A 15,405-nucleotide genomic window follows, 5' to 3' on the forward strand; every position below is an offset into this window, starting at 1 on the left:
AGCTCCTTTGTAATCTACCCTCCCGATGCGTCCCGATGCGTCTGGATGTGTCCCTTGTTGAATGGCGACTATCGTTTTGTAATGAATAGAAAACTAAAGTGCTACTACTAGTGCTAAGCGGAGAAGCCATCGGCAATCCAGGATTTGGGGCCACACACTGTTTTGACCTGAAAATTACACTTACTGATATTTTAGGTTACAGAAATGAATTGTGACATGATTCAACTCCTCAGCAATGCAACTGCGAACCAAATTTGGCAATCAGTATTAAGGAAGAAATGCCATAAATATTCCTTGATGCTTACAAAAATCGCAAATTTACCGTTTCGCGCTATTCGCTCGCTACTCATGATACGAATCCCTGATACGCGTTCGTGTAGTATAGCGTACGAGTACTAGTATTTATATTTACGCACACAATCTGCGCCCTGAGCTTGAGATGAAATTTTATGAAGCACAGTTGTGAGAGCTAAAACATCAAATTCAAGTCCCCGAACCGTACGCAAATTTTCATTGAAACGCAAGCAAGTTATTGCTAAAAAGAAGCTTGATTCCGTACGTAGGCAAATATCAAACGCAACCTTGACTAATCAAATGAAACAGAAAGTGCTACATATTACTAGCAAACAAAGCGGAGAAGCCATCGGCAATAGGACAGGGTTTGGGCCACGCACTGTTTTGACCTGAAAATTACACTTACTGATATTGTAGGTTACAGAAATGAATTGCGACATGATTCAGCTCCTCAGCGATGCAACTGTGAACCAAATTCGGCATTTAGTATCAAGGAAGAAATGCCTGCCCTGCCATAAATATTGCCTAATGCTTACAAAAATCGCGAATTTACCGTTTCGCGCTACTCGCTCGCTACTCCCGATCCGAATCCCCGATACGCAATATGTGTGGTATAGTGTACGAGCACACGTACGCACATAATCTAAGCCGTGAGCTTGAGATGAAATTTTGTGAGGCCCATAGTTGTGAGAGCTAAAACAGAAATGCAATTACGCAAATTTGCATTTAAACGCAAGCAAGTTCATTGCTAAACGGAAGCTTAATTTCGTAGGCAAATATCGAACGTAACCTTGATTAATCAAATGCAACTTTGCGTTTGTTTCTGATTCAACGTAAAGTTTCAGGCAATACATGCTTGCACTTGCAAGTCAAATTTCTCACAGGGCCTGGTCCCATCAACTTGAAGCCAGCATACATTCATCACATTTTATTTTGCTTTCTGTAGAATGTACGTCCCGATGCGTCCCGAGGCGTCCCTCTTTGAATGGCCACTGCTGTTTTTTAATGAATAGAAAGCGCTACATTGTACTAGCAGACAAAGAAGAGAAGCTTTATCATTATCTTGAATAACAAAAAAACCCAAAGAATAACAGCAACAACAAAATTGTGTTGTTAGTTTGAAGAGTGGTCAATTAAAAAACGAAGGGAGGTTTGGTTTTCTAAATGCTGTTAATCCGAAAACAAAACAAATTTTGTACCAGGTTATTCGTTTTCCGATAAACGAGCCTTATTTCCCATTTTCAGATTAATGAACCTTCAGAATGTCACAAAATGTTCAGATTAACGAACCCTATTACATTTTCAGATTACTATAGTAACAAACATCTAGGCACGTGGAATTTTTGGTTTTTCGGATACGGAAGAACGAACCACTGGAATAAGTAGGCCTACCTGACTCTTTTCGGAATGATAACCACCACACAAAGAAATTAACGATGTCAAACTGAGAATTAAAGTGATTTCTTGGCTCTAAATTATCCCTCCTGTCTATATTTCTTTTCTGAATTACCCACCCCCCCCCTCCACTGCTCGACTGAAAAAACAAACAAACAAACAAAACATAGTTAAGTTTGTTACTTAAGTTCGTTATTCCGAAGGCTCGGATTCGGAAGAACGAACCAACGGAATAAGTACATGACTCTTTCCAGAATACAAACATCACACAAAAAATTAACGATGTCAAAATGGGAATTTAACTTATTTCTTGCCTCAAGATTTTCCCTTCCGCCTATATTTTTTTCTCTGAATGACCCATCACCCCCCCCCCCCCCCCCCCCCCGCTCGACTGAAAAAAAAAAAAAAAAACAGACATAGTTGCAGTCATTTCGAAGGCTCGTAAATCCCAAAATGACGAAGGCGGAAAAAAAGTTTCGTTTTTTGAAGGATCATCGACTCGAAATAAGGGGTTTGGTATTCTCAACGTTCTTAATCCTAAAAAATAAATACCATAAGCAAATAAGTAAATAAATACATAAAAACATAAATAAATAGATAAATAAATTTCGTACCGGGGAAGAGTTTTCGGACCAACGAACCTTCGGAATAATGCCACAAATTGTTCAGATCAACGAAATCTATTACATTTTCTGATGAACAAACATCTATACGCACAGGGACTTTGCGTGCTTTTGATTCGGAATGACGAACTTTCGGAATAAACAAACCTTATTCTTTCTTTTTTGGGGGAGGGGGCAATATTAATAATGAACACCACGCAAAAAAAAAATGTCGATGTCAAACTAAGAAAAAACGTATTATCATGCTTTGAATATTTTTCCTCTTGTCGTGTTGTTTTTCTGATTAAAAACAACAAAACAACAAAACAAACAAACAAACCTCAAAGCAGGCAATGGAACGCGCCATTGCCAAAGGAAGAACATGTCACAAACAACTAAATAACGGAGAACAAGCCCTTCTCTTCTATTTTGTTCATTTTGTCTCATTCGGTCATACCTACGTCGAATATTGGTAAAATACTTTCCTTTTCGTTGGGCATTCTACTGTGTATTTCCTACTTTATCATGACACAAAATTCAATACACTTCCTCCCAAAACAGTTCACTAAATTCAATCAACATAAGGATGCCGCGCGACCTTTAGAAATGTGAATACCTATCTCCTTCGCAACAGGCTTGTAACTCTGGTGCCCCTGGGAGCTGAAGTAAAATAATCGATGAGAAGCATTCTAAAATAGGTAATTTGCTTAAAAAAACTATGTCTCAGAAAGGGTTCTGTGATAGGCTGAAATATTTTTACACTTCGAGACGGAATCACGGGTCGTGGGGCATCCTATAGTTGCATCCCAAACAAACGTGGGATTTGGACTCGCGCCGCGCTGATACGTCTGCGATGATGCTTGAGGCACATGCCATGGCTGATTAGTTTGGTCAACATCACAGTTAGCGTTTCCGCTATTTGGCATTAGGCTTACGGGAGAAATAGGACGATTTCGTAATACCAAAGATCGTAGTAATACACTGTATTTCGTTCTTGAGTCACTTGACAGATTAAAAAGATCACACCTTGTGCATGCAAAATTTTACATGAATAGACATACATTCGCGTGTGCTCGCTGTACATGTGTTTTCATAAACCCTCTTCGATCGCTACTTTCAGTGTTCCCCGTTCAGTGAGATATTGCACCCCATAATTACGTTTTTTTCGTAAAGTCACCATCTGATATCCAAACGAAACGCAAATCAACTCATAACCAATGTTGAGATCTAAGAAAAGCGTCGGGACACGTCGCTCATCGTCGGGCTATCACGAGGACATGAGCATCATTTGTAATGCCTGTTACTTCTTTCATTCATCAGGAGAGGTGCGTCTGGACACGTCGCTCGCTATTCAATTTGAGCATTGACCGTGACCATTCAGAAATCTGGCTACATCTCCCAAAACGTCTGCACTAACAAACGCTTGCGTGAGCGGAGGTCACGCAACATAGAAGTAATACAGCTTCTTTTGAGGGTGTTGGCAAGTGTCAGCAAGCGTCGGCAAGCGTCGCGGTATCATCAAAATGATGGCGCGTAATGCTTTGACCGACGCTTAGCGACGGAGTAAAAACATACTGCGACGCACTTCATTGTTCTCGCAATAAGTCCCCGTCGCTGGGTGTCGCTCTCCGTCGCTCGCAGTCCCTAGTTTACCAGGCGCGCAAATAGGTCATTATTTTTTTTCTCCTACCATCAACCTCAGCAGCTTGAGCACCATGGCCTGCCATGTCATTTTTAGCCTACATTATATCATAAAAGATAGTTATAATGCTTAAAGTTCTAGAGTTTACATGGCACATTAACAGATATTTTGTGGCTTGGCTGGAAAATCTACTGAAGATGTGAAAAATGGTTGGAATCATTTTATTCTAGCTTTTCTGTACAGCCAAAGATTAAGTGCTGGAAGTTATGTGCCATATTAAGTTGTCAAAAGAGAATACATGTAAGGTAATCTTCATAAATAAATCAAATCAAATCAAATCAAATCTGAACAGCTATTTTAAGATTGCTTTAAATTTGTCTGCAGACATGTATAAAATTGGGTTGTTTTTTTATATGTCAAGCTTTGAGCTGTTTGTTTGATATATGTGATTATGTAATACTAACTGCTTGAATTGACACATATTCCACACTTTATATACTGTCACATGTACAGTGTAGCTATGATGTTCATTCTGTCTTACCTGCTACCATTTTATTTTCTTAACCCATTGAGGACGGATTGATTTTCCTACAACACGCATTTCCCATTAACACCTGCCCGAGTATACTCGGGACTTGTCCTCAACGGGTTGACATTGCCTGAGAGATTCAACAAAGATTTCTCTCCTTCTCTCACAGATGATCTTTGGTAAGATCACCTCCATGCTCCGTGATCGCTGTATCTCAGTCACTGACGAACGCGTCCAGAAGATGAACGAAGTTTTGACGTACGTCAAACTGATCAAGATGTATGCCTGGGAAGTCCCTTTCTCCAAGGCTGTGTCTGGTAAGATCTTCCCCTAATAGCAAATTCTGCATTTTTTCTACGTGAAAAGTTCATGTTTGAATCCACAAAGATGTGTAAATGAACAAACATCTTTTACTTCAATGAAAGAAAGTGAAAGATATGAATAGAATGTAAATCTCATTATTTGTATTCCCTTGATGAAATAGAAATGTTAAAGCATTCAGATAACTTCAATATTAAAAGCATATTTGGAAGTGGTAAAGAAGGTGTCCAGCTATATAAATCTTTTATTTACCATGGTTGCCAAAAATGGACCATACAATTGTAGCAGTCAACTGGATACTGAGAAATCTGTAAACTGTGATGTCAATCTACTTGTAAAACTACTCAAACTTTATGAGATTATGTGGTGTACTTATAGAAGTGTTAAACTTCGAGTGAGTCATGCACCGAGGTGAAATGAAAACGACTGGACTATGTTTCCTTCTTCCTTCTCTCGCTGACAGCCATCAGGAATCTGGAGCGTTCTCTGCTGGAGAAAGCTGGCTACATGCAGAGTTTTAGTCTTTCCATCTCACCAATCACTCCAAACATCGCCACCGTACTCACCATCGTCATCTACCTGTCTTCAAACTACACTGAACCACTCACGTCTACACAGGTATTATTTTCATGAACTTGCCAAAGAACACATAATCGAATAGTCTGATGTGATGGCAGCCACTTTTTCTGTACTATTTCTTCTTTATCATTCAATTGCTCCAAATCATTCTTTTCCATAAATAAACTCCCTTGTGTGATCTCAATGATACATGGGCAGGGCTGCACACTAACCCATTTTTTCTACTGGTCCAACCTGTCTGTCTGGCCAGTAGGTACCCAGTTTTTCCATCTTTTACTGGTCCATTCCTGAAAAAGTTACTGGTCCGACAGTGATTTTTACTGGTCAGGGACCATCGGAGCAATGCCAGGCCTAGTGTGCAGCGTTGCATGGGATTAGATAATTTTGTCAAATGATGAGTATATTTCATTGTATGAGCTTATCAATTATCCTTTATTTTTTTCTCCATCTTTGTTTTGTCTGTAATCGTTTCTCTGTTGTTGAGCATTTTCCCAGAAATAAGATAGATTATGGTGAAAAAAAAGAAGGAATATCTAGTAAAATTATTCACATTATCACATGATTTGTTGTCATCTAGGCATTCACTTTGGTGGCAATCTTGAACACGTTGAGGGCTGTGATCGGTCCCACCCCTTGGGCCATCCGTTCCCTGGCTGAGGCAAACATCGCTCTTGGTAGACTGAAGGTGAGAGTGTTTTAAGTCTAGACAGTTCTCCAATGAGCATGTATTATGTTCAAGCTAGACTAATTAAATGAAGTGACATCTAAAACTCACATGAGAACAAGTCCTATAGCATTTGTGCATGTGTTTATGGTAGTAAAGGCATTCATTCTTAGACCCAAAGTCCATCATAATATAGGTCAGGATTAGAAGTACATCGATAGTTTAGCAAACGGTTGTATGTTGTACTATATTTGTCAATACTTGAGACGAGTGACCTAAAATGAATGATTAAGCAAAGTCTTGTCCCAGAACTGAGAGTGAACTTGAGGGGGAAAAAATCCAATGAATCTGACAAATGATCAAATTCTCTGAGAATGGTTTGTTAAGATTCAAGATTAGTAGGATCACAAATGATAACAAATATGATAAAGTCTTGATGCTGTTTCTTTCCACAGAGTGTATTTGTCATGGATGAACAGAGACCTCTAGACATCTTGCCTAGGAATGACAAATATGCTGTCATCATCCGTAACGGAGTCTTTGCCTGGGACAGACTGGAGACGGGAGACTTAGAGGAGGAAGAGGAAGAGGAGATCAAACTGAATGGTACAGCTAACAACAATGCACCCAAGGTGTCTTATGTCAAGACCAGAGAGGTTAACATGCAGGTCAGTCCACCTGATGTCTCTTTTTTTCACTAGGTGTTCTTGTAGAATGTGTCTCTATCTGTCTGTGTGTTTGCATGTGCATTCATGTATGCATTTTTGTCTATGCACAAAAAAATTTAGCTTAGAATAAAAAGTCTTCGTAGACTTGATCAAAACTGTGTTTATTGTCTGTTTCAAATTCCATCTCCCAACAACAAAGTGGTGCCAATTACACCCAACATCAGCAAACATGTGCATAGTGGTATAGAGGTATTTACTGGAAATATGAGTTTCTGACAGAACCTTTGTGTGTGTGTATACATTTGCTATGCAGGTGCTGCTATATGTGTTGGAAATAAAACTGATATTTTTCATAACTGTAACTTACATCAATTACAAGGGTTTCTTGATTCCAAGCTGCTTATTTAGCATGTGCAGGTTGATTTTGTAAGTTTCATTTCTTTTTTCCTCCCAACTTCTTAGGTTATTTTACTGAAAGTACAATAGACAACATCATAATATAATTTCTACTCTTGTCTCGAATCTCTTTCTCTCTATTTCTCCTTGCAGCATCTCTCTATCTCATCAAACTTTTGCTTTTGGTTTCTGTATCCTCCCTTTTTCTCTTTCTCCTTCTTTAATGTATAATAGAACAATGATGACTGCATGTGATATCTGTGTAGAACATAATCCATTTTTCTTAACTGCTCAAAACAAAAAATGACTTGTTGACATAACAGGAAAATGTATAAACAGAAATATCAAGAGAATGTTTATTACTGTGTTTTGAGATGAAATGTCAGTCATTCAGCACTCACAATTAAACAAATACAATGTAAGTCTTTAGGTTGTGCTTTAAGGAAGGTAAAGAGTTTTGGTTCTTCACATAATGAGGAAGTAAGTTCCAGGATCTCCTGGAGAGTGGAACATATAAAAGAGTGGAAGTGGAGGATCATAATACTTTCATAGATTGTTAACCCATTGACGACAGGCTGATTTTGCTATAACACGCATTTCCCATGGACACCTGCCCAAGTATTCTTGGGACTCGTCCTCTACAGGTTCATAATATGAAATATGTGTCTCTTCTATGAGAACATATGAAATAATATCTTTCTCTCTTCTATAAGAACATATGAAATAATATCTCTCTCTCTTCTATAAGAACATATGAAATAATATCTTTCTCTCTTCTATAAGAACATATGAAATAATATCTCTCTCTCTTCTATAAGAACATATGAAATAATATCTTTCTCTCTTCTATGAGAACATATGAAATAATCTCTCTCTCTCTCTTCTATGAGAACATATGAAATAATATCTCTCTCTCTCTCTTCTATGAGAACATATGAAATAATCTCTCTCTCTCTCTTCTATGAGAACATATGAAATAATATCTCTCTCTCTCTCTTCTATGAGAACATATGAAATAATATCTCTCTCTCTCTCTCTCTCTCTTCTATGAGAACATATGAAATAATATCTCTCTCCTCTTCCTCCTCCAGGTTGACTTGGATGCTGATGAGGAAGAAGAGACGGGTCAGAAGAGCAAGTCAGCCATCACCATCATCGAGCCCCAGAAATCGGCAAAACAGAATGGTGATATTCAGGAGAATCGTCGTTTCAGCATGGCCATGAGGCCACTCAACTTGGAGGAGGCGGGACTGGGCTCCATCGCTGTCGACAAACTTGTCCAGAAGAGCAACATCCACCCACGGAAAAAGGTTACAGAGGACAAAATCTCTCGCGTCCTCTTTGACATAAACTTTGGTCTTGAGAAGGTATGGTCATCATCCTGGACTGATCATTTGATACAAGATACATTTCTCCACAGTATACAAATAAAAAGATGTTGAAAAGATAAATGAAAGTATCTCAATAGTAGTGATTTTTAGAGCATGGATTACGTGTGGATATATCACATTTCAGCTTGTTTATATTAAATTTCACACAAATTCTTGACCTTGGATGTAGATATCTAATGGGTGAAATCGTCATAGTTCTTTCAATATTCTTGCATTATTAGTTCTATTCCAAATTTTGTGAGCATAGCACAGTACACTGTATGTTCATACATAATGGCTCATACTATACATTTTTGTCATGCACCCAAATGAGCCCCAGTAGATGTCGTCTATAATCTGATGATATTTGCTGTAATCACCATTGTAACCAGGATATCATCATATACTAAGGAATGTTGTAAGGGAAGATAATTGGAGTTCAAAGTGATAGGATTTTTTTTTTTTTTTTAAGTGACAAAGAGGCACTAATTTCGGAACTCTCCTGACCACTACAGGGCAAGCTGACCGGTGTCTGTGGGTCAGTGGGCGCAGGCAAGACCTCCCTCATCTCAGCTATTCTTGGTCAGATGCACAACGTCGAGGGAGACAACTGCATCCAGGGAACCTTTGCCTATGCTGCTCAGGAAGCCTGGATCTTTAACGCCACAGTGAAGAACAACATCCTCTTTGGTATGCCGTTTGATGAAGACAAGTACGACAGGGTTATCACAGCCTGCTCTCTCAAACCTGACTTGGCCATTTTACCCATGGGAGACCAAACCGAGGTGAGTTTGGGTGCATTGCATTAAGGCTTGGTCTGACTCCTATTTTGAGTCCTGAGAGTTGATTTTCTCAAGTGTACAATGTACAAGTATGTCAAGACAAGTGTGATGATAAGGTTCCTATTATCTTCCATGTTAGAGGACTATGTGTAAATGCATGCATGTCACTTAGATGTATGTGGTAGTAGGCATATAAACAGACAGGTTAATAGTAATTATATGCATATCACAACCAGCGTTCTGTAAATTAGCATCATCTGAGTGTGTGATTAATTCGAGATGAGATGAATTAGAATCTTTTGTATAATCTTAACTGTGGTCAGATTTCAAGTGGAAAGTGCATATAATAGAGAGTGATGTGGTCATAAAATGTTGTTGTTGTTGTTGCTGTTTCATTATCAATGGATTTTAACCAACAACAGAGCCCTGAGAAAGACCGGCAGTTAGTCTGTTTTAAATCTGCATGATTGTATAATCTTATTTTATCTTGAATGCTTGATGTGTGTCTACAACATCATGTACCTTGCGTCGTTATGAAATTTGTTTGTCCATCTTATGCCGTCTATATATGTATATATAATGCTGATCAGGCCACTCTGCATAAATATTCGCAATAAAAAAAAAATGAGTATCTTGCTGGATCTTACAGATTGGAGAACGTGGAATCAACATGAGTGGAGGCCAGAAGCAACGTATTAGTTTGGCGAGGGCGCTGTACGCAGACCGAGACATATACCTTCTGGACGACCCTCTTAGTGCTGTAGATGCTCACGTTGGTCTTCACATTTTTACTCACTGCATCAATGGCGCCCTCAAGGGCAAGACTGTTCTCTTTGTCACTCATCAGCTGCAGGTAAGGAAAGATTATTTCAGAAATCCTTCATTTTATGAGACAGCACTAAAGCAAAGTGTTCATTACATGATTTTTGTCTTCAAGTCAGACATAGTTGTGGTAATGTTTGTTGAAATACTCTTTAGAAAGCATATGAATAGATAGACAGACAGGCAGATACAGACTGACAGAGAGGTAGATAGATGGAGAGATTTTTATATATTAAAGGACAAGTTCACCTTCATAAACATAAGGATTGAGAGAATGCAACAATAATAGTAGAACACATCAGTGAAAGTTTGAGGAAAATTGGACAATCGATGCAAAAGTTATGAATTTTTAAAATTTTTGTGTTGGAACCGCTGGATGAGGAGACTACTACAGCTTATGAGTCATATGTGTACAACAGTATAAAGAAAATGTAAAAGAAAATTCAACATATTTTCACTTTTTTCGCATAATAAGAGAGCACTTGACTTGCCTCTTTGTAAAGGCGGGGGGAATAATATTACCCATAACATTTGTCGGTAACGAGTCAGGGGAATGTGTACTTTTTTCAAAAGATGGAATTTTGTGAAATTCTCTTTATATTTTCCTTATATTGTTGTACGCATGTGACATCTAAGTTATACATACACTGCAGTAGTCTTCTCATCCAGCGGTTACTGCACAAAATCTTCAAAAATTCATAACTTTTGAACGGATTGTCTGATTTTCCTCAAACTTTCACTGATGTGCTCTACTAATATTGCTACATTCTCTCAATCCTTATGTTTATGAAGGTGAACTTGTCCTTTAATATAGAGTACTAGAAAAAGATATGTTGTAATGTCACTCTGTCATCACATGTTGATATTATACTAATGATGCACAGGATAGAGTGCGTTAGTGTAGGCGTAGTGCACTCGAGGGTATTTACAATTGTGAAACATGCACGAGGCGAAGCCGAGTGCATGTTGCACTACATTGTAAATACCCGAGAGTGAGCTACGCCTACACTAACGCCACGAAATAATCCTGTGCATCATTTGTTTTATAAAATGGGTCGAAAATTCGAAAACTAACATCATTTTTCAGCGTTTTTCACGTACCTTTGTGGGTCAAGACGTCCGAAGATGTTCGTCCCAAACTTTTACGCACGTCGCACTCGCGGAAGTCCCGCACATAGTATAATGGGGGGTTGGGTTTCCGGACACCCGCATGAAAACTTACTTATTTTACATAGAATATGCACCCTTTACCTTAAAGACTTGATATAGACTCCTCATATAGGCCTACTAGACAACATACTCTGAAAACGGCGTGAGAATTAACCTGCTAAATCGTTGGATTTGCTCTTCAAAGTGACTCCATGTACGCGTCCGGTCCCATAACGCTTGGTCTACTGTACTGTACAAAGTGTACGTATAGTACAGTATACGTACATGTACGTACGCCACATATGTTATGCACAAGGGATGACAGGCCGGCCGGCCGGCAGCCCGAACTAGAAGTTGTTTACAGGATTGACAGCGCGTACGCGTATGCATGCAATTCATCAAAGGAGCCGCCGCGCGCACAGACGATCGGCAATCTACCATAGGATTACAGGCAGTGCAGTTGTACTGAAGTAAAGGAAGGAGGTGTGTCTCATTTCAGCGCTTCCTATTGGCTACATTCTTGAACCCATTTTATAATTCTTCATATCATGATAAAATGTCGATCTTACTGTCAAGAAATGCACGTCGTAACATTGAGAGTTTGGAGTTTCGGTAAGTTTTAAAAAAAAATCATTTCAAACCTTTTTATTTTCGTCCAACCAGTATTTGAAGGACTGTGATATCGTCATGACGATGATGGATGGCCGAATCGTGGAGCGTGGTCACCATGACGACCTGATGGCAGTAGATGGTGTGTATGCCAACCTGATCCGAACATTCCACTCCAAGCAAGAGGGAGAGGAAGCAGACTTGGAGAATATCGAAGCTGACGAGAAGATGCCAGAACAAGACAAGGAGACGATGGGTGAGAGACGAGAGAGGGCGCTATCACAGCTTAGCTCTCGTTCAAGGACTTCTAGCTTCATTTCAGAGGTAGCCGAACCAGAAGTGGAACAGTCTCCCACAACTGATGGTAAGTTTGAAGACATCCCAAGCCATCACTAATGAGGCATGAGGGAGATATATATCTTTATTTGTTTCTCAATCTAGATCCCAAAAACAGTGGACGAGGGGTGAATATGAGACAGGAATAATGCTATAATTTCCTATATTCTGATATGACGGTGCCATGTACTCACATTGCTTAAACTTTGTTGCTCTTAAATGAAGTGAAACCAACCATTTGCAATGGGTAAAAGAAGTTGCCTTATATCTCGTAGTAATTGTAGATAGAATTCAATATTTGCCGTACATACACAATGCCTTTCCTATCCAAAAGAGATTAATCAGCTTGCCTATTCTCATTTTAGTATATACAAGTATTAGCACTGTGGTACTTTATAGTTCAATTTCAATATTTTTCAATTCAAATTATTCATTTCATAAAATCACATATATGAATATTTACAGAGATGTGTAGGTCAAGGGAGGAAATTACACAAAAGCCTATAGGGCTTGGAAATGGAGATTTCCTATACAACACAGTTCAACATCAAAGTTTTGAATAAACATATACTTGTATGTCAAAGTATGCATAAAAAGACCTGAATTCAGATGACTACAGAATGGTAGGTAATACTTCATGTTGGTATTCATCTGTATAAGATATCATTATTGATGATCAATTTTTTTATGATGTGTGTGTTTTAGGTCAGCTGATCTCGAGTGAAGAAAGAAGTAATGCCTCCGTTGGTTGGGGAACCTACGCTACCTACCTCAAGTCCATGGGAGGCTACCACATGGGACTTCTCGTCCTCTTCTGTTTTATCCTTATGTTTGGTTCCATTACTCTCAACAATATGTATCTGTCCTACTGGCTCAACCAAGGCAATGGAGTAAGTTTATCATCCCCTCCTCTTTCTTCTTGCTGTAGGCCTGCATCTCAGAGTAGCATGTTATGCTACTTTGTATATTACAGCAAAGATGCTCCTTATTTTTGTGCAGTTAAATTGGTGTGTATGTTACCTGTGGTAATCTGAAAAAGGAAATCACATTCTCAGGTCATACTCTATACCATCTAGACTATTTCAAGCCCATTGTAGGGTACAACAAGACCATGTTATCACTTCAAATTCAAATTGTACATGTAAGTTGTAATTAGCTTCAGTTACCGGCCACTCTCATTTGTTTTACATTGCTACAACTGTTTGACAGTTGTTTGGCATTAATTGCTATACCTTATATACACACACTTGCACAAACACACACACCCCTACACACGAGCACACTCATGCTTGTAGGTAAATAATATGCTTTATTACCATTTTGAAAATCCACCTATGACTCTAGTTTTGTCTTGTTCACTTTGTAATTGGTCTGCAGTTCTCACATTTATCCAATGAAATGGCAGTCCATTTGTTTTGTACATTTGTTTACATCAAAACCAAAATAGGAAATAAACACAATTACATAGTACTCATACAGTTGTATATTTACAGTCATGCATGCAAACACATACATGTGTATCATGATATCAGATAAAGACAGAATTATCACAACTATTACATCCTGAAAAGAAAGATTATACAATCATATGAATTTAAAAGAAAATGTATGATAACATTCTTGTCTGTTTTCTCCCTGGTTTGTAGACCGACCCAGATGGTGATATTGGATTGAATCCTGACGTTGAGAGATACCAACTCATCTACGGTCTGTCTCTGATTGTCATCATGCTCTTTGGTGCCTTCAAAAGTCTTGTCTTCATGAAGGTCAGTTTCCTCTCTTCTCCCACTCTCATACTTTCTTTCTTTTTTTGAGAGGAATGTGATTACTTTTCTGCTAAATCTTTCTCCTCCACCCTTGATGTAAATTCACAGATTCCTTCATCTTGGAGAGAATTATTTTGCAGTTCATACTTCTTTCAAGATAACCTTTTTAAAAAGAAATTATGTCTGCAATGCTGTCCATGCACCTTCAGGTCAACACATTTTTATTCATGTTTAATCAAATGTAAAAGTGTTTCAAATTTGCCAATTTATAATGTTAGCTGAATAATTAACCTTGTTGATGGTGATCTGTGAAGCAGTTGCAGCCAAGAAAGAGATTTACTTTTAAAGATGCAACAGCAGAACAGAAAAAGCAGCAAAATTCACATCACTCTGATACTAGTTATAACTAGAAGCTGATTTGAACATTAGTAACAGCTATGACATTTGACCTCTCCCACAGGTGACTCTGAAAGCGGCGTCTCACATGCACGACACAGTGTTCGTTAACGTCTTCCGCTCTCCAATGAGCTTCTTTGACACCACTCCAACTGGTCGTATTCTGAACAGGTTCTCCAAAGATTTGGATGAAGGTATGTACAAAACATGAATAAATCTCAATGTTAATTTATGTTTTCCTCATTAAAAATGAATCAGTGGGTGTTCAAATCTAAGACTGTATATTTGTAAATTGAAGACACCAGGAAAATAATGTGGTAATGGGAATCATGTGGCAACTTGCTAATGAATATCTGTTAAACGCAGCATAGGACCACTATTGATCACAATCTGAAGAAAAAAGTCTAACTCTTATGTACTGTCTGTACTCTTATTCTACTGACTTCTGATGTGTGCATCCAAACAATTAATAATTATTGATCCATACTTGCCGTGCCCATAAGCACAGTTAATTCATGATCTATGTTGCCCAATATGTCATAGTTTCAACCCCTTTTATAAATCCTAAATTAACTGTTTTCTCTCCACAGTCGATGTCCTCCTGCCTTTCAACCTGGAACTCTTCCTCCAGAATTGTTTCCTGGTCTCCTTCGCTCTCATCGTCATCATCATCTGCTTCCCCATCTTCCTCGCTGCCGTCATTCCGATCTTCTTCATCTTCCTCATCATCTTGCGTTACTACCGGAAGGGTATTCGTGACCTCAAGCGGATAGAGAACATCACTCGTTCCCCCTGGTTCTCCCACATTTCTGCAACCGTCCAGGGTCTCTCCACCATCCACGCTTACGACAAGACCGAAGAGTTTATCGCCAGATTCCGCACTCTGCTTGATGGCAACGCCCTACCCTACATGTTCTTCAGGATGGCGGCACGCTGGGCTGGTGTTCGTCTCGAGCTCCTCGTCGTCCTCCTTGCTTTCCTCTGCCACATTCTGGTGGTCATCTACCATGGCGACATCGACTCCGCTCTTGCTGGTCTTGCTGTGTCCTACACCATCCAAGTGAGCTCTCTCTCCCTCTCTTGAT

The 15,405-nt window shown here is 39.0% G+C and overlaps 1 protein-coding gene across 1 annotated transcript in view; it reads left to right on the forward strand.

Annotated features, from left to right (window-relative positions):
• The window catches only part of LOC139726846 (ATP-binding cassette sub-family C member 5-like), a 31,013-nt gene that overhangs the window by 9,001 nt on the left and 6,607 nt on the right, over positions 1-15,405 (forward strand). Inside the window, exons 6-17 of the mRNA XM_071637838.1 lie at positions 4,632-4,779; positions 5,247-5,401; positions 5,940-6,047; positions 6,482-6,694; positions 8,182-8,457; positions 8,976-9,245; positions 9,892-10,095; positions 11,877-12,186; positions 12,864-13,048; positions 13,805-13,924; positions 14,385-14,514; positions 14,911-15,380. Coding sequence (XP_071493939.1) covers positions 4,632-4,779; positions 5,247-5,401; positions 5,940-6,047; positions 6,482-6,694; positions 8,182-8,457; positions 8,976-9,245; positions 9,892-10,095; positions 11,877-12,186; positions 12,864-13,048; positions 13,805-13,924; positions 14,385-14,514; positions 14,911-15,380 — 2,589 coding nt within the window. The remainder of the gene's footprint in view (positions 1-4,631; positions 4,780-5,246; positions 5,402-5,939; positions 6,048-6,481; positions 6,695-8,181; positions 8,458-8,975; positions 9,246-9,891; positions 10,096-11,876; positions 12,187-12,863; positions 13,049-13,804; positions 13,925-14,384; positions 14,515-14,910; positions 15,381-15,405) is intronic.

Source organism: Diadema antillarum, unplaced genomic scaffold, assembly GCF_040938485.1.
Source record: "Diadema antillarum isolate AM-2024a unplaced genomic scaffold, OU_Dant_1.0 seq00000102_RagTag, whole genome shotgun sequence".
Taxonomy (NCBI): Eukaryota; Metazoa; Echinodermata; class Echinoidea; order Diadematoida; family Diadematidae; genus Diadema; species Diadema antillarum.